This window comes from Drosophila yakuba, chromosome X (genome assembly GCF_016746365.2).
Source record: "Drosophila yakuba strain Tai18E2 chromosome X, Prin_Dyak_Tai18E2_2.1, whole genome shotgun sequence".
Classification (NCBI taxonomy): domain Eukaryota; kingdom Metazoa; phylum Arthropoda; class Insecta; order Diptera; family Drosophilidae; genus Drosophila; species Drosophila yakuba.
The window spans coordinates 6,377,484-6,400,639 of record NC_052526.2 but is presented as its reverse complement, the minus strand read 5'-3'; the positions used below and the strand labels follow the sequence as shown (position 1 = coordinate 6,400,639).

Below are 23,156 nucleotides of genomic sequence, written 5' to 3'. Positions count from 1 at the left end.
TTCTTACTGCTCACTGCTCACTTCACACTTCTCAGTTCTCACTTCTTAGCGGTTCCCACACGCCGCAACACTGTGCGAAAATGTGTGTGGCCATCAAGCTCCTCTTTTTCTTTCAGTAAGATCCATGTGCATGTCCATGGCAATTTAATTCTTGCAATTTAAGTCAGGTACATAGGTATCAGTTTCAGTGGCTCGATCTATTCACTTCGCAGTGTAGCGCGCTTAGTGCGCTCTTCTTTGGCAGCAAATAGTTTGGGAATGGGCATCTGTGCTGCGGTCAAGCTCTGGCCAGCGGAGCGCGCAGCCTGCTGTTGATTGGCGAGTGACCCCCGTTCCGGACTTGGTATCCCAAGTATTCAAGTATCTCCGGGCTTTCAGCTTGGGGAGTTCGCCGACTGGGCGCCTGGGAAACGAACGACGCCAAGAACGGTCTAAATTTAAAGGAAGGCGCGAGAGCGAGAGCGCTTTCCCAGAGAGCGGAAAACACAAGGCAGAAAGGCTGAATGGCTGAAAGTGGGAAAATCGGGAAATCGGAAAATCAGAAATTCAGAAAAGTGTGTGTGTCTGTGAGTGTACGTGTTTGTGTGTGCCATCGGCGCTATAAAAAGAAACCGCGATCGCGTTCGGCGCTCACTTTTGGTCGCAGCAAGCAAACGGCGTGTACCCGCAAGAGAAATATAAGCTAATAAGATAGAGATATATACCGATCCGATCCCAAGTCAAGTCGAATACAAAATAGAGCCCGGAACGCACGCAGGCAATCAAACACACAGTATCGCCCGGTCGAGAGACTTTTTCTTGTTTTTTTTTTCCGTTGTAAAATCAAAAAAAGAAACGTTCTCGAAACGTGTGCATTTTGCATTGTGAGTGGATCGAGTCGAGAATCGAGAATCGGAGATTTTGGAAGCCCGCCTCGTCGAGGAATTCCAGCCAGCCAACAAAGAATCCAAATCAAGAGGAGCTACATCCGAAAAGCCCAAGAAAAAAGTGAGTGTTAAGTAACAAAACCAAACTTGCGCTCAGTGTATGCAGCAGTGATCCTGAAACCTCTGGATATCTGACAACCATATTGGGTGCAGTACACACAAATCAAATAGAAATCTATTCGCTTCTTGTTCTGTGAGGTATAGAGTATAATTGTACCCTGGAATATTAGCCATATGGGAGCACTTTAGATCTTGACCTGTATGCATTTGAGGCCCAATTGGAAGTAATCTTGTCAAGCGTCTTTACAGGGTATTTAGATCTTAAGTGGGCCGTAGTTTCTGTTTCTTGAGGGGCTGATCTCTGAGCCGAAACACGTGCATATATGTATGTACATGTGTATATATATGTACGATGTGCGTAGCAGATAGTTGGTAACTCAAACTCGCTGGAAATCAGAGGTTAATGCACAGCAATTTCCAGTTAATTCCGAGTGGGAAAAACGGCAAATGGGCACGAATCCGAATTCCGGTTCATCTTTTGGGGTCGCACTCGTATTCGGTATACGTTATTCGTATTCGTATTCGTATTCGTTTGCTGTGCGACTTTGGTGCGAGTGGTTGGGTGCGAGGGGCGCTCAAGAGTTCACGCCTAACGGCCTTTGGCGCTCTGTTTTGACTTGCTTCTGCTTCTGTTTTGGTTTTTATTTTCTCCCCTTCTTTCCTTGCTCGTTCTGCTTTCTGTTTTCTGTTTTTCTGCTTCTCTGTTTTCACTTCCCACCGCCCATCATCGCCATCGCCCGCTCTCTCTGCCCGCCACTCCGCCTGGGAGGGAGTCACTCCACTCCACTCCGCTGACACCCGGAGCCACTCACCTCCAACAGCTCCATTGAGGTCTGGGTTTGGGTTTGGGTTTGGACTTAAGTCTGGGTCTGGGTCACAATGGGTATCAATGGGCATGGTGCTGTGGAGCTGTTTGGCAATTCGCCACAGTAGATACCAAGACATCCGCAATGGGCGCACACATTTCGTTTCCATTGTTATGAATGTTGTTTGTTGCTAAATTTAATTGGTTTTCATTCCCATCGCCGGGGCCGTTGTGTCCAACTCTTTTCTCTTTCCCTTTGCAGGCCAAAGTGTTGTGAACTGCGTATCCAAATCCACATCCAAATAGTGAAGAGCGACTAGCGATCCGCCAATCTGCAAGATCCCAGTCAGAGCCCGGAGCCCAATCCATCCAAGCCAAGTGCAGCCATGACGGACGTATCGCATGAACTGGGCGCCCTGCGCTTCGTGGTGGTGAGTTGCTATTCATATTCCTCTCCCAGTAACTACCACGTTTCCAAAGATCCATCAATTTTGTGTTAAGTGTAACTGTCGAGTGCAAGCTGTTTACTCCTTCTCCTGCGAGGAGCATCAAATACGAATGTAGGCAGCTGCAAAAACTACCAAATAGCGAATACTTCGAAACACTAGAGCCCGAAAATAAAAAAGGGATTTGGATTAAGATTTGAGAAATGTTTGGAATGCCGCACTGGTGGGCACTATAAAAAGATCGCGCCGATTCTCCGCTCGCACATCTCGTGCGACAAATGGCCGAAAATTATTTATTTGCAAAAACCACAGAAATGCGTGAGGAGCCAGAACAAAGCCGCAAGCAAAAAAAAAAGAAAAAATAGAGTGTAGAATGCCAGCAACTGGGGAACAGAAGGCAAGGGAAGCGGGGGGAAATGCCTGGACAGCCATGGCGATGGGGTATATTGTGATGATATAAGGAATGCTTGGCAAACAAAAACAATAGCCAGGCAGAGGAAGAAGAGGGGCGGAGGTGGACGGGAAAAGCTCTTCTTTTTATCGAAATTAGTTACTGTATTTGTTTTAATTTGTCGCCACATGAGTTGCCAAAACACACACAACACACCCCCACTTTGCGCCAGCGAAATCCGAAAATCAGAAAATCAGAGGAACCGAGCACCGAAGGCTTTCGCACCGCAAAAAGATCAAAACACGGAAAAATTCTTGGCAATGACCATCGAAATAGCAATGCTGAATATGCACAGATACCTCATCTCCGCCCCCGTCCGTCCGTCCGTCCGTTCGTCCGTCTGTCTGTCCGTCCGTATAGATGTAGGGGCTATATGCCACATCTATATAGATGGCTGTATGGCTACAGCTGTGGAAATAGAATGCGCAGACTTACCGAGAGTGACAACGGCGCCGACAAATAGATCCGTGCGACCGAGCAGCACGTAACCACCAATTCGGACGGACCCGGCCAGCTGCAGCTGAAAATCACGGCAATATCGGTTTCAGGTCTATGCGCACCTAGTAATGATATCCTTGACTAGTAACGATCCTTGGGTTTGCACACACCATCTGTATGTGCCGTCATTGTTATGGGTGCAGTTGCTCCATTCGAAGTATCAAATCGATTTGTGGCTTTAACTGGGCAGAAATCTTGACTTGAAGTCTCCCACAATTGTTGAATAATTTCGCATGTGAGCATGGATTTCTCGGTCGTTGGCCTTTCGCAGTGCACTTGCAATTGCGTTTGGTGTATCGGCGAACCTTGGGTGCCACATAGACTCCGTTTTTTATCGCCCACAACTGAAAAAGCGACTTCCCAGCACTTTCGAAGCTCATTTCCACGGACGGGTTTTCTAGCGTTTTCCCAGACTTTCTCCGCTGCGTGGAAAACAAACTCAAACTCAAACAGCCGAACAGCTGAATAGTCGAGAAGCCAAGTTGCCAAGTTCTGGCCGCTTTTCATTCATCGTTGGACTTATTTTTAAACGATTGGCCCCTTGTGATATGAATGAATTTCGCCTGATTGACGAATTTTTGGATATTGATCAAAGAGACAAATTCGGAACGTCATTGCCGCCGTTGCCAAAACAGCGGGTTATATAAACGCCAGCCGAGAGTCAATAAGATCACCCAACACCACCCGCCGCATCCATTCCAAGTGTCCATGGGCAACTCGATCGAGGAGCACCACTCCTCTTGCGGCCCATAAATAATAAGCACATAGAATAAATAACAGCTAGTGCTGCAAATTGGCCGCGAAGGTCATTCCTGTTTTCTTTTGACTTCTGTGAATACTGTGGGAAGTACCTATGTATGTATGTACGTATATACTTGGCTAAATGTGTGTGTTTTTAGTTGCTCGTCAAAGAGTGCCGTGCCGCCACGCCCCTCCCCGCCCCGCCCCGCCCCCACAGGGGCTTTTATTTATGACCACGACATTTGCGCATTCCTTCGGTGCCGCTGGCGTGGCTCATGGCGCGGGAATTTTGCACTTATTAGATGAAAAATTACAGAAAATGTAAGACCGCTGTTATTTAATTGCGCCAATTAATTTTGCCGCGCGAACTTGTAGAAGCAAGTTGTAGAATTTGAAAGCCATTAATTGCCCGCCCAGTGGGTGGGTTGGCAACGCGAGATCCACTGCTTACAGTTGTGTGTATTGCTTGAAATGTGCCTGGGGAAGACTAATCCTATTCATTTAAAACCAATTTGGCACCTTTGAATGAAGCTTGTGGAAGAGTAGTTTCGCACAGCTGATTCGATTTAGTTGTAGTGATTTATTTGTTATCTTTTTTGATAACACCTGATGATGTTAGTTTTTGAATTACCCGCCTTGACAATGAGTTGGCAACGCGACCAACTGACAGGAGGGGCAGTAAGGGGACGCCGCAACCTGGGTGGCAACGCTGTAATTTAAAAGTAGTTTGGCTTCCTTTCTTGAAAACCCAGTTTAAGCTCCCTTTTAAGCCATTTGTGTTCTTCAATACTTGCAGGACTCGCCGCTGTCCTCCAAGGTGGCCATGTTCAACAACCAGGCCACGCAGCACAAGCAGTCGCAGCTGCTGAATCCATTTTCCCAGGACGGACGCGCCGCCTCGCCAAAACCCACTTTCTCGAAGGATCAGTATGGAAAACCACTGGCCGGCAGCCTCACAGAGATGCGTGGCCAGAAGGCCAACATCCACGTGATGAAGGAGATGCTGGAGCTGTGCCAGATCATCAATTCGGAGGGCTACGACGTCAAGGACGAGCCCACTATGCGCGTGATTCCTTTCGGCGAACTCTTCAATGTGAGTTTCCTATGTTTCGCATGTACATATATCTAAATTGGTTCCTTCTCCTCTGCAGATCTACAACTACATATCCGACAAGGTGGTGGGCATCCTGCTGCGAGCCCGCAAACACAAGTTGGTAGACTTCGAGGGCGAGATGTTGTACCAGCGGCGGGACGATGATGTGCCCGTCTTTCTGTTGAAGCCCATCAAGGAAATACGCAGCGAGATGGAGGCCAAGATTGAAGACATCAAGAGGGCGGCCAGTCCGGCGCCTCCGCAGTCCACCTCGGTGCTGATGGATCGCAGTGCTCACGAGCAGAAACTTAAGTCGAGGACTCCCTCGCCGGCCGTGAGTAAGTCCGCCAAGTCCAAGTCAGCGTCGCCGGCACCCAAGTGTCCGGCGCCTGTTCCCACTCAAGCTGCAGAAGTCACGCCTGTGGCAGCGCCCACAACTACTGCCGCACCTGCTCCTGTGGCACAGCCCACTCCGGCAGCAGTTCCTGCTCCGACTACAGAGCCCACACCGGCAACAGCTCCTGCACCTGTGGAAGCTTCTGCTTCCAGTACCGTGGAGAGCGAGCCAGCTAAGCCAGAGGTGCCCGAACCAGCGCCCGTGGCTGTGATAGTCACAGAAGCACCATCCACAGAAGAAACCGCACCAACCATCAGCGAACAGCAGGCGGAGGAGGCAGCCGCTGCAGTTGCACCGGCAGCACCGGCAGTACCTGCTGATGACTTGCCCACAATTGTGATCGAAGCCACCGCCGAGTTTGTGCGCACCGTCAGCGTGGAGCAGTTGGCGCCCAGTCCCGCAACAGCCAGCGAGTCCACGCCAGACCAATTCCAATCCCAACCAGAGTCGACGACCGCTTAAGGCGGGAAAGGGGATTTGATAGCTGGAAAGGAATAAACATCCCTTTGAATCGTTTAAAAGGAACTCTCGCAACTACTAAAGCGGCAGCTTTAAATTGCAGTAGTTTAGTTTACGGCGTACTTAGTTTAATTTACAATTAGAGCAACACAACACTGAAGACAGAAACGAGAGTAACTTTTTATTTATTATGATTACTTGTATATTATTGACGGACGACCAAAGGAGCCAGTTTCCTCAATTTGTTAACCATTACTATATGGAAATGAACCAAGGTTTTCCGCTCACAAAGTTGGGAACGTGCAAAGCAATATAATACTAATAAAATAAATACACGTACATAGACACAATATAAGCAAGTGCTGTTTTTCTAGTTTCAAAACATTTGGAGCATTTGGTTTCATTTCTAAATAATTAACGCATTTTTAAAATGATTATAAAATCGTTTCACTATAAATTTTTTTTGAAATCACAGTTCGATTGAAAATTTAATTACGAACTCAACAAGGTATGACATTCCATATTTGGACAGATATTTCGAATGCTGTTGTAAAAATACTGATAAAATATTCGGAAAAAACAGAAAATCGATTTTTAGCAAAAATTCAATATTTACGATTGGTAATTTCGGTATAACTTGGCTAAAAATGGTCAGAAAGTTAAAAGAATTACATATTTTTACTCCTTATTACCAATACTAACCAACCAAATCACTTTTTGACCGACTCTGTTAAAATAATTTTTGGACAAATTTTCGCATATTTTGTAAGGGGTAACATCATCAAAATTTGCAAAAAATTTTAAAAAATATATTTTTTTTTCTGAAAACACAGTTTGATTGGAAATTTAATTACGAACTCGACGAGGTATGACATTCCATATTCGGAGCTATATTTTGAATGTTCTGATCAAAATACTGATATTTATAATCGCAAAAACTCAGATAATCTTACATCTTACAAATTTGAAGCACATTTGACCGTTACAAATAAAATATAAACTTTATGACACAATTGCTATCGATAACATATCGATTACAGGGCCAGATGGCGCAAAGCAGGGTGAAGAAGAAGAGGTGCTGATATCGATTAACGATAGCGCAGAGCAGTTTCAACCAGCTGATATCGATTGGACGACAGGGCTGGACCTCACAAATAAATATAAAACCAAAATATTTAGGCAAATTCAGTTTGAAGTATAATACAAAACGAAGATGTCTGCCCTGCGCCGTGACGTGTCGCCTTTAATCCAGCGCATTCGGGCCTTCCTCCTGGGTGTGAGTATCCACAATTTGGACAGCGACCGCCGAGAACTCTGTTCTCCGTTATATAAGACGGAAAATGGGAATCTTTGATCAATCTGGACGTCAATTACAGCGGGAGCACAACTTGGCCCTGCGTTTTGAGGACGGACTCGCCGATCGCACCCAGCCACAGCCGGAAATCCCGGATGGACCCTCGCATCTACTCTCGGCCAACTACTACTGCCAGCGGGATGCACGTCGCGAGGTGCTGCCGCCCATCGACCTGGTGGAGCAGCAAAAGCAGCTGGCGGCGGATGCTGGGGAAGCGGCGAAGGCCACGTCTTCCAAGCTGCCCACTCCGGGCAAGATCTATGCCTGGGATTAATGGGCCGCTTCCATGCAGGAATCGCCTTTTTTGAGTTGTAGTACGAGCCGGTTAAAGCTAATATAAAATCAAATTGAAACTGGAATGCGTGCATTCGTATATTCAGTGATGGAGGGCCAAGTGAGAGCCCCTTACCAGACCCTCGCCACCATATCTCAAGCCCCACTCGCCGGAAAAAACCACCATCCATCACTGGATATAATTATGTACAAGTATTTTATTCAAATATTTACAGAATCGCTCACTTACAACTAGATAAAAAAAATCTCAATCCCGGAACACTTAATAGACGCGTGGCTTGAGGCCGCAATTGATTCCCGTGGAAGAACGCAGGATAAGGTTCATCACGGGCTGGACTTCCTCGCCAAGAGGCAGCAACTCAAAGTGTCGCACCATTTTGCTGATGGTGCTCTTCATCTCGAGCATTGCGAACTTCTGGCCGATGCAGTTCCTCGGGCCTGCGGAGAATGGAGTGTAGGCAAATGGATTGATCTCGCCCTTGCGCTCCATGCTGAAACGCTCAGGAATGAACTTCTCCGGATCAGGGAAGTAGTCTGGATCGCGCTGAGCATGGTAAATAAGGATCATCACATTCGAGTCGGCGGGTATAAGCTTGCCGTCGAGTAAGGTGTCCTGGGTGATGTAGCGTCCAATGATCGGCACTGAGGGAAACAGGCGCAACGACTCCTTTATCACGCACTCTAAGTACTTGAGCTCGCCCAGGAGCTGCATCGTAACTGGAGCCGACTTGTCATCCCCGAGAACATCTCGGACCTCCTGGAAGACGCGAGCCTGAACCTCTGGATGACGTGCTAGCAAATAACAGGTATAAGCAATGCTACTGGTCGTAGTGTCGTGCCCCTCAAACATAAAGGTGTCGACCTCCTCGCGGATGTCACTGTTGCTCAACGGAGCCCCATCGATTGTGGACTTCAGCAGCACATCCAGCAAGGCCAGGCGACGCTTCTGACCCACATCGTTAAGGAGGGCAGCGTCGGCATCTCCTCCATCGGCAATGGATTTCTGTAGGAGCTCGCGTCGCTCAGTGATTACCGAGTTGGTGAAGTCATGCATGTTCTTCACGGATTCATTCAGCTTGGCTGTCAATTTCGGATAGAGGATCTTCATGGATAACTCTGAGCGCTGGAGAGGGTTCATGAAGCGTTCAGCTAACATTGAAGAGGCACTAGGAAGATGGGTTCCCATATGAAATAAAGCCGAATAAAGCCGATAGTAACTGTGTGCTTATACTCACGTTGTGACCGACTGAACGTAGGAGAACTGCGGCTGGAGCTGAGCATTAATTTTTACACCCATGGCCGTTTCCGCAATGATGTCCATGGCACACAGGCAAGCCACCGGGAACATATTTATCACCGTCTTGCCATCCGCCCGATCGTACAGCTGCTGGACCATAATGGCGCTCTGTTGATCAAAGACCTCCACGAAGTCCTCCAGAATCTTGAAGTGGAATGCGGGTGTGATGATCTTCCTGCGGCGGAACCACTTTTTGCCTTTGCTAATGAGCAGTCCATCGCCGAGCCAATTGACCAGGAGCCCATAAAGATTGTTTTTCTGAATGGTCTGCTGGCTGCTCATGATCGCCTCAATCATTTTTGGGTCAGCGGTTATGAAGCCACGTTCGCCCAACATCTGAATTCTTATGTTTTTACCAAACTCAGCAATCAGTCGGTTCTGCAGATCAAAGACAGCTGCAAGAGAAGAGGATTGGTACTTCGTTAGTCTGTGCTTTTAAAAACAACGATTTAAGAGCGAACAATTTTGAAAACTAATCTTTTGAAATCACAGTCCCGGGATTTACGAACTTGACCTACTTTTGGGGGACTCATTGATCAGCATGGGAGCGTTTCCCACCAGAGGATAGCTCCTGGGTCCTCGGATTCCAGCGGCGGCGTACATCTTGTTGTGCCGCCTGTTTCGCAAATAATCCCACGCGAAAACGGTCGCCAGGAAAATGGCCAAGAGCTCTAGATACATGTTTTTTTTTGGGATTCCGATTCGGCACTCTGGGTTGAAAATGGGATGGATCTATTTACGCTGGCACCGTTGGCCATCGACTGCTTGTGTTTGCTCAGCGGCGGGGCTGTTTTGTAGCTGGCGCGGATTGCGATAAGGCGTCCACAATCAGGGCAATGAAGCCGAAAACCAATGCGAAGGCCAAAAACTATGACCGGGGTCAAAACCAGGCGGCACTTGGTGCCATGACCATGGGAGGTGGGGAGACTTACAGCTTCCATGCCCATATGGATTTCTATGATGGAAAAGAAGATTTTCGAGATGCGTTGGCGCACTTTCCGAGATGAACGCATCAAAAAGTGCCTCTTCATGGTGACCCATGGCTTCGCTCCTATCCGAAGTTCCGATTGATTAGGACAAAGTTCCGCCCACCGCCGTGGATAGCGTTGGACGGGGGCCTGGGAAAGTTCACGTGGCGCTATCTTCATATTAGTACATGGATTTGCCAGAGCACTCGGCCACTGCTGACTGCTGATTAGATCGAAAGCTGCTGGTTGTTAGACTCTTGGAACTAAAAAAGCAAATATATAAGTAGATAGCTAGCCTGCAAATTCAAATGAACTCTTGAAATGATGCCGAGATCCTCTTGCTTTTATCGAACATACCTTATCAAGGTACTTACCAAGGTATTGATTGCTCCCATTGATTGATCCTAAAAATACGATTCTTCTTGCAAGCTCAAAACTATGCAGCACAAAGTGCACAGCATAAAACTGCATTCGATCCCGACTCTCTTAAATCCATAAAGTTGGAGGAAAAACTGAGAGCATCGCTGGGAAGCTGTTCTATAACAGGTCGAACAAGAACCCCCTATATGATGCACTACTCGAACTGACGAGCGGGTACAAATGTCGTTGTTATTGAACTTGAAACCCCATTACTCATAAAATTTGAATTATATATAAATTATATACTAAATCGATTGTTCAATGGATGACTTCAACCGCTTCCTCTGCAAACTATTTATTTTAATTGTTAACAGATAGTCTGTGCAGATATCTTTATGGCTTGTCCAATCCAATATGAGATCCAATGTTTACCTCTAATCAGCAACTAAGCATGACGAGTGCAGTTGATAAGAGCTCCCAGCTGCCTGGTAATGATTACCTAGCAAATTATTAATCCGCACTCTTTCAGTAGCCAAGTGGGCACAACGGATTTGGGAATGTTGATATATTGGATAAGTTGACCTGCTGACACTGCTACCTTCCTGATAAGAGGATGAGTTGGGTGACCCACACAATGCAGATAGTGTCAGATCATACGCGGATATTCTAGTGACTGACAATTCATGATGATGAGCTGGACATAGAAAGGTAGATAACTTAATTATCCTTTTAAAATGTCCTGATAAAACCTGTCAAGTTTTAAGACAACTCAGTATCTATATATTATATATAACTATATACATAATAATATATATATATATATCTATATAACTGCTTTAAAAGTTCCCACCCCCATTAGCTTAAATTATCCAACTAAGCATGACCACTCAACCAAAAGACTGTGCATCATCGTGACAAGGCTATCAACTCCATTCGTCAATGGGTCGTCGGGTTTTCTTACCCCCAGCTGCCCGCTGCAGAAAGTAGATTGCCGGACTTGATTTGGTTCTCTTACGGACAGCAGACTCTCTTACGGGTTTCAGCTGGCGTAGACTTCAGATTAACAGCCCGCAAAGCTTATTTGATTTATAGTAACGTTTAGTAGAAAGGCGTTTCTCGGTCGATGCACAATGCTGGGTGTTGTTGGAGTGCTCCTTCTGGTGGCGTTCGCCACGCTGCTTGTGTGCGATTTCCTTTGGCGCAGGCGGGGCAATGGTGTTCTGCCGGGTCCGCGGCCACTTCCCCTGCTGGGCAACCTGCTCATGTACCGCGGTCTGGATCCTGAACGTGAGTTTGAGTTAGTTATCTGGCCCAATCTATTGCCAAATCACACCTCATAATAATCCGCAGAAATCATGGACTTTGTCAAGAAGAACCAGCGCAAGTACGGTCGCCTATACAGGGTGTGGATTCTCCACCAGTTGGCCGTGTTCTCCACGGATCCGCGAGACGTTGAGCTCGTGCTGAGCAGCCAGCAGCATATAACCAAGAACAATCTGTACAAGCTGCTCAACTGCTGGCTGGGCGACGGATTGCTGATGAGCACGGGCAGGAAGTGGCATGGACGCAGGAAGATCATCACGCCCACGTTCCACTTCAAGATACTGGAGCAGTTCGTCGAGATCTTCGACCAGCAGAGCGCTGTGATGGTGGAGCAGCTTCAGTCCCGGGCAGACGGCAAGACGCCCATCAACATCTTTCCTGTGGTTTGTCTAACTGCACTGGATATAATTGCAGGTGAGTAATGGCAATTACTCTAATAATTGTAGCTATACTAGTTCTATATTCGCCATTTAGAAACTGCGATGGGCACCAAAATCAATGCCCAAGAAAATCCCAATCTGCCCTATGTCCAGGCTGTCAATGAGTGAGTCTAGTGCTAGGTGCAATCCCTACATTTCTGATGAGTTCTTCCTTGGGACAGTGTCACCAACATCTTGATTAAACGTTTTATTCACGCTTGGCAGCGGGTGGACTGGATTTTCCGGCTAACGCAGCCCACGGAAGCTAAACGCCAGGACAAAGCCATCCAGGTGATGCACGACTTTACCGAGAACATTATTCGCGAGCGGCGTCAAACGCTGGTCAACAACTCGAAGGATACAACACCCGAGGAGCAAGTGGATTGCTTGGGCCAAAAGCGACGCATGGCGCTGCTGGATGTGCTGCTGCAGTCCACAATCGATGGCGCTCCCTTGAGCGATGAGGATATCCGCGAGGAGGTTGACACGTTTATGTTCGAGGGCCATGACACCACAACCTCGGCGATTTCCTTCTGTTTGTATGAGATCTCCAGGCATCCGGAGGTGCAACAGCGACTGGTGCAGGAGATCCGCGACGTACTCGGCGAGGATCGAAAGCGCCCAGTTACGCTTCGTGATCTGGGCGAGCTGAAGTATATGGAGAACGTGATCAAGGAGTCGCTGCGCCTGCACCCACCAGTGCCCATGATCGGCCGCTGGTTCGCCGAGGATGTGGAAATACGTAAGTAGTTGGAAAGAGATTCTTGATTCTCTTAGGTTAACATATTTCTCTTTTCAGGTGGCAAGCGTATTCCAGCGGGCACAAACTTTACGATGGGCATTTATGTACTCCTTCGTGATCCTGAGTACTTCGAGTCTCCCGATGAGTTTCGACCGGAGAGATTTGAGGCAGATGTTCCGCAGATTCATCCGTATGCGTACATCCCGTTCTCCGCCGGACCGAGAAACTGCATTGGTCAGAAGTTTGCCATGCTGGAAATGAAGAGCACCGTCAGTAAGCTGCTCCGTCACTTCGAGCTGCTGCCCCTGGGTCTTGAACCCCGGCACTCGATGAACATCGTCCTGCGGTCGGCCAATGGCGTTCATCTGGGCTTGAAACCTCGCGCCTCATGAGGAATTCATGTCTCCTGTACTTTGCTTAGAATAAACGTGTATACAAGTGTTTAACTATTTCGTCTGCTGGGTAACTACAACATCTTTATCCTCTCAGCAATGCATATATATGAGCATGTGAATGTTTTGGTTGATTTCCTCAGCTGTTCTGGCGGAAAAACAGCTGGCTAGTGTTTTCCGCAGATTTTCCGTCCTGCTCACCTTTGTGCTTCGGCACTCTGTTTCACTTTCGCCAGAGGCGCAATATTCGAATAGATTTGCTTATATAAACTTCAGCTACGGGCAATAAATTCGAAGTGCCAGGCATATAAATAGGTAACACATTTGTAGTGCTCCAGATAAGATTGCCAGCTATTCGAGAGTCCCAGAGCTTCCTAAGACGCGCAGCAGAGTTTCAACATGTTAGTGGTTTTGCTGGTGGTCCTCCTGGTGACTCGCTTGGTGGCCTCGCTGTTTCGTTTGGTGCTAAAGGAGCTGCGACATCCGTTGCAAGGCGTTGTGCCAAGTGTTTCGAGAGTTCCGCTGCTTGGAGCCGCTTGGCAGATGCGTAGCTTTCAACCAGACAGTAAGTTTTCGTTTAGATTCCTCGATATTTGATATTTTTCCTGCAATATATTCCAGACTTGCACGATAAGTTCGCCGAGTATGTTAGGCGCTTTGGTCGCTGTTTCATGGGCACTGTCCTGGGGCATGTGGTGGTGGTCACAGCGGAGCCCCGTCATGTGGATGCACTGCTGCAAAGTCAGCATCAGTTGAAGAAGGGCACGATGTATATGGCTCTACGCGGCTGGCTGGGCGATGGACTGCTTCTGAGTCGCGGAAGGGAGTGGCATACGATGCGCAAGATCATCACGCCCACCTTTCACTTCAGCATTCTGGATCAGTTTGTCGAGGTTTTCGATAGGCAGAGCAGCATTTTAGTGGAGCGGCTGAAAGTCCTGTCGCGCGGCGACCAGGTCGTGAACATCTATCCCTTGGTAGGTTTGGCTGCCCTGGACATCATCACCGAAACTGCTATGGGCGTAAGTGTGGGCGCTCAAGGAGGTGACTCCGAGGTGGTGCACGCTGTAAGAGAGTAGGTTGTAATATATTCTAATTACACCATCGTTCGTTACCCTTTATCATCCTTCAGTCTCACTAACATCTTGGCCACCAGGTTCATGAGACCACATCTACTCTTTCGCCATCTCTTCCGCCTGTGCTGGCCCAGCGGATTCAGGAAACAACAAGCAGGCGTGCTCTGCCTGCATCAGTTCACCAACGGAATTATTGAGCAGCGCCGCCGCTCACTGGCCAGGGAGGCCCAGCAAGATCAGCCAACGAAGCGTCACGCCCTGCTGGACACTCTACTGCGGGCAACTGTGGATGGGAAACCTTTGACTGACAAGCAAATTCGCGATGAGGTTAACACATTCATCTTTGAGGGTCATGATACCACGACTTCAGCGGTGTCCTTCTGCTTGTATCTGCTTTCCCGCCATGAGGCAGTGCAGCAAAAGCTCTTTGAGGAACTGACGATGCACTACGGCCAGGATTTATCCAGAGGCGTTCTTCTATCGGATTTTGCTGCGTTACCATATCTGAGCTGCGTGGTCAAAGAGTCCCTGCGTCTGTATCCGCCTATTCCGGCCGTCGCGCGCTGCCTGGAAAAGGATTTGGTTATAGGTGAGTGGACAGTCTGAGAATATAAGACTCACCAAAGCGTCAATCCACACCAGATGAGGGCTACATCCCCGTGGGCACCAACGTGGTAGTCCTTCTTTGGCAGCTCCTCCGGGATGAAGAGCTCTTCGCCGATCCACTGGTCTTCCAACCGGAGAGGCATCTGGGAGAAGAGGCACCCAGACTTAGTCCCTACAGCTATATACCGTTCTCCGCTGGACCACGGAACTGCATTGGTCAAAAGTTTGCCCTGCTGGAGATGAAAACCATGGTGACCCAGGTGATACGCCACTACCAGCTGCTTCCCATGGGCGCCGATGTGGAGCCGTCCATTAAAATAGTGCTGCGCTCGAAGAACGGGGTGAATTTTGGGCTGCGACCGCGTTTGTATTGAAAATCTGCGAGTGACGATTGAAAATAAAGCATTTCGGATCAGCTGGCGCCCTGCAGTTTGAATCTGGCTGTTGTTATCGATAACAGCGAACTGCAATCAGCTGGCGCAGTGATGGGCGAGTATAGCTTTTCACCGCCAAAAAATGATAAGCCATAGTTTAAATTTAAATGCACAAAACCAATACCAAGAATTTAACAGAAAGACAAGTGTTTACACATCACATATGAGAACGTAAAATAAAAATAGAACCGCTGATAAGGCAAATAGAATGGGATCAGCTGATAGCAGAGAATGTGGAATAAACCCAATTAATGTGATTAAGCTTAGTAACCAAACCGACCAGAGATTACAATACAGCGTTACAAACAAATGCAATGAATGAGTATGTACATTATATTTACATATATGCTTATGGAGCATTTGGCTTTATAAGCTATTTTTGTCAGTTTTGCGCTCGTCAATCGATAAATGTCACATCGAATCGATACGCGCAACTGTTGAATTATATGGAAGCTAACCGTTTATTTTCTCAGCTTTTCCGAGATTTCCCCGACAAATGTGCTTTCTCCGATTCTTGGCCCAAGCCAGGGGCACCTTGGGACGGGTGAGTATGCCGGACGAGCAGGAAGAAGTGAGGAAGGCCAAGCACTAATAGGGCTTCTCCGTTCGCGCAGCATCTGGCGGATGCCTCACCAGTTGCCTGGGCAGCTGCTCCCGACGTTACCGGCCGGAAGTTGCATCTAGTGATGGGCAACGAATCGTGTGACCTGGACTCCGCCGTTTCAGCAGTAACTTTGGCGTTTGTCTACGCCCAGCGCCATCGGGAGCACGACTATGTGCCTATACTGAACATTCCTCGCCGAGATTACCCCCTAAAAACCGAGGTGGGCCACCTGTTCGTGAAGTGTGGCATTGCCGAGCCCGTGTTGCTCTTCCGAGACGATATTCCGCGGGAAGTAGTCCAGGATGTGAACGTTATTCTCGTGGACCACCATGTAAGCCCGCTGGCACCAAATGTAACTGAGATTTTGGATCACAGGCCCTTGGAGGACAGCAGTCCATCCTTCAAGCAGCTGCCAACACGCTGCCAACTGGACATAGATGCGTCGGTAGGTTCCTGCGCCTCTCTGGTGGCCCAACGGTATTTCGCTGAGGACCAACCCAGATCAACTGGCGTGGCTCAGCTGCTGCATGCCACCATCGTGCTGGACACAATTAATTTTGCCCCCGCGGCCAAGCGCTACGGACCCAAGGACGAAGCCATGGTACAGAAGTTGGAAAGCGAGCTCAACTATGGAGTCGCTCAAAGAAGCAGCCTGTTTGATGAGCTGGTGGCTGCAAGGGCGGATATTAGTAAGCTAACTCTCACCGAAGTTTTGCGCAAGGATATGAAGGTCTTACAAACCGATCGTCAGGTGGTGCCCTTAGCTGGAATGCCCATCCTCGTCCGAGATTTTGTGGAGAAAAGCGGCGCAGAGAAAGCCGTTCGCGAGTTTGGCGTGGAGAGTAATCTTTTGGTTATCCTGGGAATGTATGTATCACCTGCCGATGGCCAAGTGCTGCGTGACCTGGCTCTGATCTCTCTCTCCGGCCAAAGCCAATTTGTTGAACGCGTCCGGCAGGCACTGTTGGAGTCTAACGAGCCCAAACTGGAGCTGCGCCCTCACGAGGTGGAAACCCGCTTCATGGGCGGCTGCTTCTTGCGCCAACACAACGTCCAGGCCACCAGAAAGCACATACTTCCCATCGTAAAGCGCGCTCTGCTTGAATGGGAGGCGGATCACGGCTGCGACTGTGACGAGGTGTACTTCTTCAAGGAGAAGCCGCAGCTGGGACTCTCTTAAGGCGGGCCATCATCGGGCAGCTTAGACAAGACTTAGCTAGAATTTTAGCGCCACCATTATGTTACCAACGTTAAGCTTACACCAAAAAGGCATAGAGAATTTTTCATTTAAGGTGAATTGTCGAAATTTTTGAATGCACTTCGTCAGTGTATAATGTAATAGGTTGAAGCGAGTGAAATATTGAAGCAATCAGTATTCCAAATATAAGTTACTTTGCGACCTTGGTAACATAAAGGCAAATTAGTTTCCGAGTATTCACACATTAATTTCTATCCAGTTTCCTAGTTGTTTATATGGATTAAGCGAATATGTACAGGGTATACATGGGTAAAAGAAAGCGTTATGATTAATAAAAAAAAAGGACTACAACTGTGGCTCGGTCTCGTCAGCACCTCCCTCCTCGCCCATTTCGTCGTCTGCGCACTCCAACGTCATGTCTTCCAACATCTCCTCCAGCGTGATCTGGGGCACATCACCACCAGCGGCCTGCACCTCGATTGGTATCGTCTTGTTCGTGTCCCGATAGATGTTGACCTGACCGCGGATATCCTCGTTTTCCTCGAGATCGTCGAGGAACTCGTGGTAGTCGTACTTGCTGCGCTCATCGGTGGCCTCCGCCGCCAGATGCTTAATCTTCCACACGCGCTGGCTGAGTCGGGTCTGTCGATCGTAGTGCTTGCGCACAAGGATCACGTCCGGAATTTCATCCGTCGACAGTTTGTCGAACTCCAGATCGTTGATGTTGGCCTCTCCGGTGTTGTAGCCCATCACGGAATCGCCCACCTTGAGCAGGTGTCCCAAGTGGGAGCGTGTGTGAATGGGGTTATCGTTGATGCCCAGCTCCGAGGCGCGCACCACCCAAATGTCGCAGAGGGCGTGCTTAAAGGAAACCTGCCCTTGACCAGGATAGGTCTTTCGATCCTTCTCCATGATCACATCAATGTCCATGACGACGTACTCCACCAGCTGCTTGGGATTGCAGATGGCCTCAAAGGGAGCTCTAAAAAAATGCAAATAAATTTGCTTATTGGAAGTTAAGCTAAGTAAAATAGGATTCCCACCTGAAATAGACCTGCGAGGTGAGCTCAGCAATCTGTGCGGTCAGGGGATCAATCAAGTGAATGCTGCTGGACACTCGGTTAACCAGAACTAATGGCGAGAGATTGCCCAGCTGGTGACGCAGCTTCTTGGACAGGCAAACTGCACTGTCCTTCGATACTGGTGCTATTTCCACTGACCAGTTGTACTTGTAGTTATAGTTGTTGCTGTGGATATCGTGAGAGATGAGACGCTTCGAGGTTGTTACCTTGCCGGGCACCATGGTCAGCAGAAAATCCACCATGCGCCGAGCATGATTATCATTGGCGTAGAAGAAATCCAGACCGCCGTGCTCCGGCTTGATGCCAAGGGTGTTCTCGTGGGCCTTGTGCTTAAGGATCAGCTGTTCCAGGTAGTAAAAGGTCTTCTTGTTCTCCGCCCGCTGGCGAACCTGCACGAGGCAGCGCCAGAAGTCCTTGGCCTCGGTCCGATGGCAATCGTTGCACATCTGGTTCTGTACAGTGAACTCCACCACGAAGACCTGCTGCAGTACCGTTCCGCCGGTGATCTCGCCGTGCACGGTGAGCTTCACCTTTATGCGCTTGGAGTGCTGCTCTGTCCAGATGAAGCCGGCATCCACCAACTTCACATCCTTCAGCCCTTTCAGCTTCTTGAGGCAAATGGCCAAAAGTTCGCGGGACTCCAAGGCGGCCTGAATCCATTCGTTTGGCGGCTGCAGATAGCGCTCGCAATTGCGACAGAAGTGGAGCACAGCCTGCTTTGGGATGTTCTCCGTGATGTCGACATGGTTGCGCAGGCAGGTGACGCACATGTTGGCCGGATTCGGCTGGATGGCCACTCCGCACTCGCAGCACAGGATGACGGCGTTCGAGGCGGCGCCCTTACCGTCCCCGGCGCCCAGCGGGCTAACCCCAACGTATTCGTGATCCATGAATCCTCCGTAGGTCTCTTCGCTTCAGCTATTTCACAATGGCGTTGTAGAATACGACGAAATTCCCACGAAGTACACAACTTTGTAAACACGTGCGTATAGATGTGTATCGATTGGCCAGTGATCAGCGATGAAAATAATCGACAAATGAAGCTTAGCCTTTTATAGCTGCGACTAGCTAAAAGTGAGAAACTGTTTTTGTTTTCATTAATGACAAACCAGGGAAACTAAAAGCTAAGGAAGACGTTACTGACAGATTTCATAATATATTCTTTAAATCAAAATACTCTTCAACTGACTTCGACTATTTTATATTTGGCTAGCGAATGTGTGCTCTGTTATCGATACATCGGCCGCCGTCATCACTGACCAGACAGCTGAGGCGACGGACTCGACGCCCGGAAACTTATACGGACTTGGAAGGTATTGGCCGCCATGCAGAAGAAGCCCATCAACACCAACTCGCTGCTGGACAAGCTGCACCGCGGCGCGGTGTACGCCTGCATCGGAGTCACCCTCTACGGCACGTACATCCTGGGAATGCGCTACTACCACTACTACACTGTCATCCGGCCGGAGAAGCAGCAGGCGGAGCTAAAGCTCCTGGACGAGGGCGCTCACGACAAGGCCAAGGAGCTGAAGTACTAGGCCCGTCCCTCTCCTCCGCCCCTTTAATTGTTAAATGTCTGTTAAGCGCAATAAACTGTAAGGAAATGTAAGCATTTTCAGCTAAAAACGGCCAACGCCGGTTGTTGTTGTGTAACCACGGACGGACATGGACAGCTGGCCAAAGTAGATGACCGTCGGCAGCCCCGGTGGGATTCTGTCATTCCTAGATTCCAGATTCAAGATTTGACCCTGGAACCAGCCCAACAATGCGCCATTAGCCGTCTGCCCCGTAAATCAAACTGGTCGCTCACAATGGGAAATCAATCAATTGACAGCGACATCGCCATCGCCATCGACATCGACCCGTTCGGCGGACTAGAATTAGCCAAGAATTATAATTTAGCTGGCAATCAAATATGTTGTCATCTCCGGATCGTGACCACGTTCCCCCAGCCTGGGCTTCTTCCGCTTGCCCAACGCGTCTCGCGTGCATTCACCTCCAATGCGCAGGGCATAAATATTAAACGATGTGGATACGAAAACAATCGCGGGGAGCAGGAGACAATGGGGGTGCCACCCACTTTTGGCCAGAGATGGCGAGACGTCGCGACGTCGATTGGGAAAATGTTTTCCATGCTTCATTCAACAATGTTGCCTCCGGCGTTGCTTCATTCATGACTTGGGAACTCGGAGCGGAGCAGCCATCGAAAGCCACAGCCATAGCAGACTGCAATTGCGATTGGCAATTGCCACTGCGGTCAAGGTCGTCCTTCATTGTGCAGGCACGGCACTGGGTACCGGGCAGTGGGTACTGGGTAGCAAGTACCCCGGCAGACGGAAGTGGTCGAGAATAATGGAACGCGGAGTCTGTACGGCTGGAAAACCAAGTCAATTCAAATGGTTATCATAATGCCTTAAAGCGGTAGCATGCCTCTTTCAATGAACCTAGTTTACGCCCATTAAAACTAATGACGGAAAACTCATCGAGCAGGCCACCGACCCTTGGCCCAATATACCCCTTAATCCAGGGAACTGCGACAAAGTCGTGCACTTTGGATATTCTTTCGATAAGAGTTTGCATTGGAAATGATCTGGCAGAGATCTCAGCTGGCTGGCAGCTTAATTAAAATGCTAAAATGCTGCCAAACGTGCAGTTGTTCATAATTTGTATATAATGCTGCCTGAATGCCGCATGAGCGATTCCCACGGGGCTAGTGGCATCCCAGCAGCTGTGGCCAGCTTCTGGGCGAGCTTAGGTAATAGGTAATAAGTAATAGGTAATAGTGTCCATTCCGGGCGCTGCAGGCCATCCGATCTGGCAGTGAAAGTGTTATACGATACTATATGCCTACCATGGTGATTGTGGAACGCGTCGAGGGTCTCGTGTTGCACGTAGCACGTTGCTTGTGGAACGCGTTGCTGCCTCACTTCGGTTGCCCAACGTGCAGCCTGGGATCTTAGAACTTCGACCGCGATGGCAATTATAACAGATATCGTTAGTTGCCACGCCCACTCCACTTCACTCTCCCTCTGCTGCAGTCCTCCTCCGCCGGATGAGCGGATGGATGACCTTTTGGCTTCGCAGCATAAACAATATTCGGTTTCAAGTCCTCAACCCGTCATGCATTCAATTCAGCTGCAACAATCGCTGCTGCTGCCGTTGTTGTTGTCAGTTTGCATAATTGCAACTGTAGCAGCAACAAGCAACAATAAGCCAAGTCGGATGACTATAAAAGCGCCGGGCCACTGGCAGCCATCAACAAACCTCGCCTGGCGTCCAACCCATCAAGTCAACCAGCCATCAGCAACATCAGCAACATTAGCAGCAGCAACATGAAGTTCTTGGTAAGCAGCAGCACCAGGACACCTGGACACCGGGATACCAGGACACCTGGATAAGCAAACTTTTTTTGAGTGCCAGTTTATTAAACAATCTAAAAGTGATTCTGAATCCTCGCTGAAAGTGCTCCATAAACTATAAGCTATATAGTTATATAGCTATATACTATAGTGTTGTTTAAAATGTTTCAACATCTGAAGACCAAACTGAAACCCAAACCTTTTTTTCTCTGTGCAGTGCGTGTTCGTCATCCTGGCCATTTGCCTCATGAGCAGCTGGGCAGCAGTTTCGGAGCCCGCTCCTGAAGCCCTGGAGGCAGCCGACCCATCCGCCGTGGATGAGAAGAAGACAGAGAAGCGAGGCATCTACGGGTTCGGTCACGGCTACGGCGGCTACGCTGGATACGGGGGATATGGTGGCTATGGACATGGCCACTACGGCGGCTACGGCGGACTGAGCAGTCCCTACTACGGCGGCTACGGCTACGTCCATGCGGCGCCCTACTACGGCGGACACCACGGCTACTATCCGTACCACCATGGCCACTACGGCTTCTACTAGGACCACCACCTATCCATACTGTTTTTTTTTTGTCTCGATCGCTTCATACTCATCACTGCACCTTCATTCGTATATATGTGTATGTATGTATGTACTGGTTTTCCCCAATCATTTACCGCAATATAAATGTACTGCAAATAGCTAATACAACTCGCATGTCTTTAAATTTGGAGGCTAACTACCTATATCTCTTATATCCATAACCTATCTTCTATATCTCCTATATCTATATGGGACATATATCACTTGAGTCTGACTTGTGTGGGAATAGAAGTGACTTTCGGTCACTTTATGGGGTTATGAAAGCTTCCAAGTGACTGTTATACAAAAGTCACTGTTCAGTCACGGTTCAGTCACTGTTATGTCACTGTTATGTCACTGCTTTCGATCAGCGAGTGATGATCAGCAGTTGCTGTGAACTGTTCGACTGAACTGACTGTTTACCCATTCCCACGCCCAGGAATTCGCCATTGAGATGCTGAAACGCGATCTGCAGAAGATCACACTCAAGCTGTCCGATCTCAAGGACTACGAGATTGCCCGCCAGAAGAACAAGCTCAAGAATGCCCCGCAACCGACGCTATCCCAGGATGGACTCACCGGTGACGATGCCTCCACTTCGGGGACAACGGCCAGCTGCAGCTCCAACACGGAAACGGCCACTGAAACTGCTTCGGGCTCCGGATTGGGATTAGGGTCTGGATCGGGCTCTGGCTCCGGCTCTGGCTCCGGATCCGGATCGTACATGACAGGAATGGGGTATCGGTCGGAGACACCCTCCTCCGCATCGTACACCACATCGACGACCCCGACTCCGGCCACTCAGGAGGAGGTACTGAGGCCCTCGTCCGCCGTCACGGCCACCACCAACACCGGCACCACCAATTCCGGCTCCACGGATGATGTAAGCGTGGCTGCCGTTGTGGATGACACGGACACCATTGACGAGATCAGCGACGACAACTGGGTGGACCTAAATGCGGACACCAACGACACCGTTGACACCCACCAGGAGGAGCAGGAGCAGCTGCCCGAGGTGGAGGGTGAGGAGGAGGAGGACGGGGCCAGGGGAGGAGCCTAATCCTGACCACTTATTTCACATTCCATTTATCATCACATTTTGTATACGCAACCAAGTATAATCACCCATTGCATGGTCCACTTACCTAGAAATCACTTTATTAAAATAGATGGAAGGGTTACTCATGCATATGTCGTTTATGTCATCTTC

The 23,156-nt window shown here is 48.9% G+C and overlaps 10 protein-coding genes across 12 annotated transcripts; 8 read left to right on the top strand and 2 right to left on the bottom strand.

Moving 5' to 3' along the window:
- Positions 1-625: 625 nt before the first annotated feature.
- LOC6524443 (proteoglycan 4) lies at positions 626-6,231 on the top strand. 2 transcript variants are annotated; one of them, XM_002100265.4, is made up of 4 exons: positions 627-987; positions 2,054-2,222; positions 4,724-5,020; positions 5,079-6,231. In XM_002100265.4, the coding sequence occupies exons 2-4, from the start codon at positions 2,178-2,180 to the stop codon at positions 5,877-5,879; spliced, it is 1,143 nt and encodes a 380-aa protein (XP_002100301.1). In that variant the 5' UTR covers positions 627-987; positions 2,054-2,177; the 3' UTR covers positions 5,880-6,231. The 2 variants fall into 2 exon arrangements, with proteins under 2 accessions (XP_015045700.1, XP_002100301.1); XM_015190214.3 differs by lacking the exon at positions 2,054-2,222 and having other exon boundaries at positions 626-987.
- Positions 6,232-6,980: 749 nt separating this feature from the next.
- On the top strand, positions 6,981-7,583 carry LOC6524442 (NADH dehydrogenase [ubiquinone] 1 alpha subcomplex subunit 7). The gene is made up of 2 exons (XM_002100264.4): positions 6,981-7,152; positions 7,253-7,583. The coding sequence occupies exons 1-2, from the start codon at positions 7,090-7,092 to the stop codon at positions 7,502-7,504; spliced, it is 315 nt and encodes a 104-aa protein (XP_002100300.1). The 5' UTR covers positions 6,981-7,089; the 3' UTR covers positions 7,505-7,583.
- Positions 7,584-7,706: 123 nt separating this feature from the next.
- On the bottom strand, positions 7,707-10,853 carry LOC6524441 (probable cytochrome P450 4d14). Its single transcript, XM_002100263.4, has 3 exons — positions 9,340-10,853; positions 8,760-9,216; positions 7,707-8,690 (listed from the first exon to the last, which is right to left on the bottom strand). The coding sequence occupies exons 1-3, from the start codon at positions 9,500-9,502 to the stop codon at positions 7,787-7,789; spliced, it is 1,524 nt and encodes a 507-aa protein (XP_002100299.2). The 5' UTR covers positions 9,503-10,853; the 3' UTR covers positions 7,707-7,786.
- A 426-nt stretch (positions 10,854-11,279) lies between these two features.
- LOC6524440 (cytochrome P450 4d2) lies at positions 11,280-13,079 on the top strand. Its single transcript, XM_002100262.4, has 5 exons — positions 11,280-11,436; positions 11,500-11,886; positions 11,947-12,016; positions 12,074-12,633; positions 12,691-13,079. The coding sequence occupies exons 1-5, from the start codon at positions 11,280-11,282 to the stop codon at positions 13,023-13,025; spliced, it is 1,509 nt and encodes a 502-aa protein (XP_002100298.3). The 3' UTR covers positions 13,026-13,079.
- A 181-nt stretch (positions 13,080-13,260) lies between these two features.
- LOC120322394 (cytochrome P450 4ae1) lies at positions 13,261-15,127 on the top strand. Of its 2 annotated transcripts, XM_039377607.2 has the most exons (4): positions 13,261-13,590; positions 13,647-14,100; positions 14,158-14,690; positions 14,744-15,127. In XM_039377607.2, exons 1-4 carry the CDS (start codon positions 13,425-13,427, stop codon positions 15,079-15,081), a joined length of 1,491 nt encoding a protein of 496 aa, XP_039233541.1. In that variant the 5' UTR covers positions 13,261-13,424; the 3' UTR covers positions 15,082-15,127. The 2 variants fall into 2 exon arrangements, with proteins under 2 accessions (XP_039233541.1, XP_039233542.1); XM_039377608.2 differs by lacking the exon at positions 13,261-13,590 and having other exon boundaries at positions 13,913-14,047.
- Positions 15,128-15,276: 149 nt separating this feature from the next.
- Positions 15,277-17,294, top strand: LOC6524438 (exopolyphosphatase PRUNE1). The gene is made up of 3 exons (XM_002100260.4): positions 15,277-15,463; positions 15,615-15,685; positions 15,756-17,294. The coding sequence occupies exons 1-3, from the start codon at positions 15,460-15,462 to the stop codon at positions 16,923-16,925; spliced, it is 1,245 nt and encodes a 414-aa protein (XP_002100296.2). The 5' UTR covers positions 15,277-15,459; the 3' UTR covers positions 16,926-17,294.
- LOC6524437 (60S ribosomal export protein NMD3) lies at positions 17,192-19,036 on the bottom strand. The gene is made up of 2 exons (XM_002100259.4): positions 17,987-19,036; positions 17,192-17,925 (listed from the first exon to the last, which is right to left on the bottom strand). The coding sequence occupies exons 1-2, from the start codon at positions 18,913-18,915 to the stop codon at positions 17,289-17,291; spliced, it is 1,566 nt and encodes a 521-aa protein (XP_002100295.3). The 5' UTR covers positions 18,916-19,036; the 3' UTR covers positions 17,192-17,288.
- Positions 19,037-19,255: 219 nt separating this feature from the next.
- Positions 19,256-19,651, top strand: LOC6524436. The gene has a single exon (XM_002100258.4). It carries the CDS (start codon positions 19,351-19,353, stop codon positions 19,561-19,563), a length of 213 nt encoding a protein of 70 aa, XP_002100294.1. The 5' UTR covers positions 19,256-19,350; the 3' UTR covers positions 19,564-19,651.
- A 110-nt stretch (positions 19,652-19,761) lies between these two features.
- On the top strand, positions 19,762-22,075 carry LOC6524435 (keratin-associated protein 19-2). The gene is made up of 2 exons (XM_002100257.3): positions 19,762-21,369; positions 21,602-22,075. The coding sequence occupies exons 1-2, from the start codon at positions 21,358-21,360 to the stop codon at positions 21,923-21,925; spliced, it is 336 nt and encodes a 111-aa protein (XP_002100293.1). The 5' UTR covers positions 19,762-21,357; the 3' UTR covers positions 21,926-22,075.
- A 244-nt stretch (positions 22,076-22,319) lies between these two features.
- Positions 22,320-23,090, top strand: LOC6524434 (period circadian protein). Its single transcript, XM_002100256.4, has one exon. The coding sequence runs from the start codon at positions 22,401-22,403 to the stop codon at positions 23,004-23,006; it is 606 nt and encodes a 201-aa protein (XP_002100292.1). The 5' UTR covers positions 22,320-22,400; the 3' UTR covers positions 23,007-23,090.
- The last annotated feature ends 66 nt before the right edge of the window (positions 23,091-23,156 follow it).

Bases quoted from the DNA above. Each gene is read 5' to 3' on its own strand.
- LOC6524443 (XM_002100265.4), top strand. From the start codon at position 2,178: ATGACGGACGTATCGCATGAACTGGGCGCCCTGCGCTTCGTGGTG. The intron at 2,223-4,723 runs GTGAGTTGCTAT...CAATACTTGCAG, and splicing joins GCGCCCTGCGCTTCGTGGTG to GACTCGCCGCTGTCCTCCAA. The intron at 5,021-5,078 runs GTGAGTTTCCTA...TCTCCTCTGCAG, and splicing joins CTTTCGGCGAACTCTTCAAT to ATCTACAACTACATATCCGA.
- LOC6524442 (XM_002100264.4), top strand. From the start codon at position 7,090: ATGTCTGCCCTGCGCCGTGACGTGTCGCCTTTAATCCAGCGCATTCGG. The intron at 7,153-7,252 runs GTGAGTATCCAC...CGTCAATTACAG, and splicing joins TTCGGGCCTTCCTCCTGGGT to CGGGAGCACAACTTGGCCCT.
- LOC6524441 (XM_002100263.4), bottom strand. From the start codon at position 9,502: ATGTATCTAGAGCTCTTGGCCATTTTCCTGGCGACCGTTTTCGCGTGG. The intron at 9,217-9,339 runs GTAGGTCAAGTT...CTTCTCTTGCAG, and splicing joins GATCAATGAGTCCCCCAAAA to CTGTCTTTGATCTGCAGAAC. The intron at 8,691-8,759 runs GTGAGTATAAGC...CCATCTTCCTAG, and splicing joins TACGTTCAGTCGGTCACAAC to TGCCTCTTCAATGTTAGCTG.
- LOC6524440 (XM_002100262.4), top strand. From the start codon at position 11,280: ATGCTGGGTGTTGTTGGAGTGCTCCTTCTGGTGGCGTTCGCCACGCTG. The intron at 11,437-11,499 runs GTGAGTTTGAGT...AATAATCCGCAG, and splicing joins CCGCGGTCTGGATCCTGAAC to AAATCATGGACTTTGTCAAG. The intron at 11,887-11,946 runs GTGAGTAATGGC...TTCGCCATTTAG, and splicing joins TGCACTGGATATAATTGCAG to AAACTGCGATGGGCACCAAA.
- LOC120322394 (XM_039377607.2), top strand. From the start codon at position 13,425: ATGTTAGTGGTTTTGCTGGTGGTCCTCCTGGTGACTCGCTTGGTGGCC. The intron at 14,101-14,157 runs GTAGGTTGTAAT...ATCATCCTTCAG, and splicing joins GTGGTGCACGCTGTAAGAGA to TCTCACTAACATCTTGGCCA. The intron at 14,691-14,743 runs GTGAGTGGACAG...AATCCACACCAG, and splicing joins GGAAAAGGATTTGGTTATAG to ATGAGGGCTACATCCCCGTG.
- LOC6524438 (XM_002100260.4), top strand. The intron at 15,686-15,755 runs GTGAGTATGCCG...CCGTTCGCGCAG, and splicing joins CCAGGGGCACCTTGGGACGG to CATCTGGCGGATGCCTCACC.
- LOC6524437 (XM_002100259.4), bottom strand. From the start codon at position 18,915: ATGGATCACGAATACGTTGGGGTTAGCCCGCTGGGCGCCGGGGACGGT. The intron at 17,926-17,986 runs GTGGGAATCCTA...GCATTTTTTTAG, and splicing joins ACCTCGCAGGTCTATTTCAG to AGCTCCCTTTGAGGCCATCT.
- LOC6524436 (XM_002100258.4), top strand. From the start codon at position 19,351: ATGCAGAAGAAGCCCATCAACACCAACTCGCTGCTGGACAAGCTGCAC.
- LOC6524434 (XM_002100256.4), top strand. From the start codon at position 22,401: ATGCTGAAACGCGATCTGCAGAAGATCACACTCAAGCTGTCCGATCTC.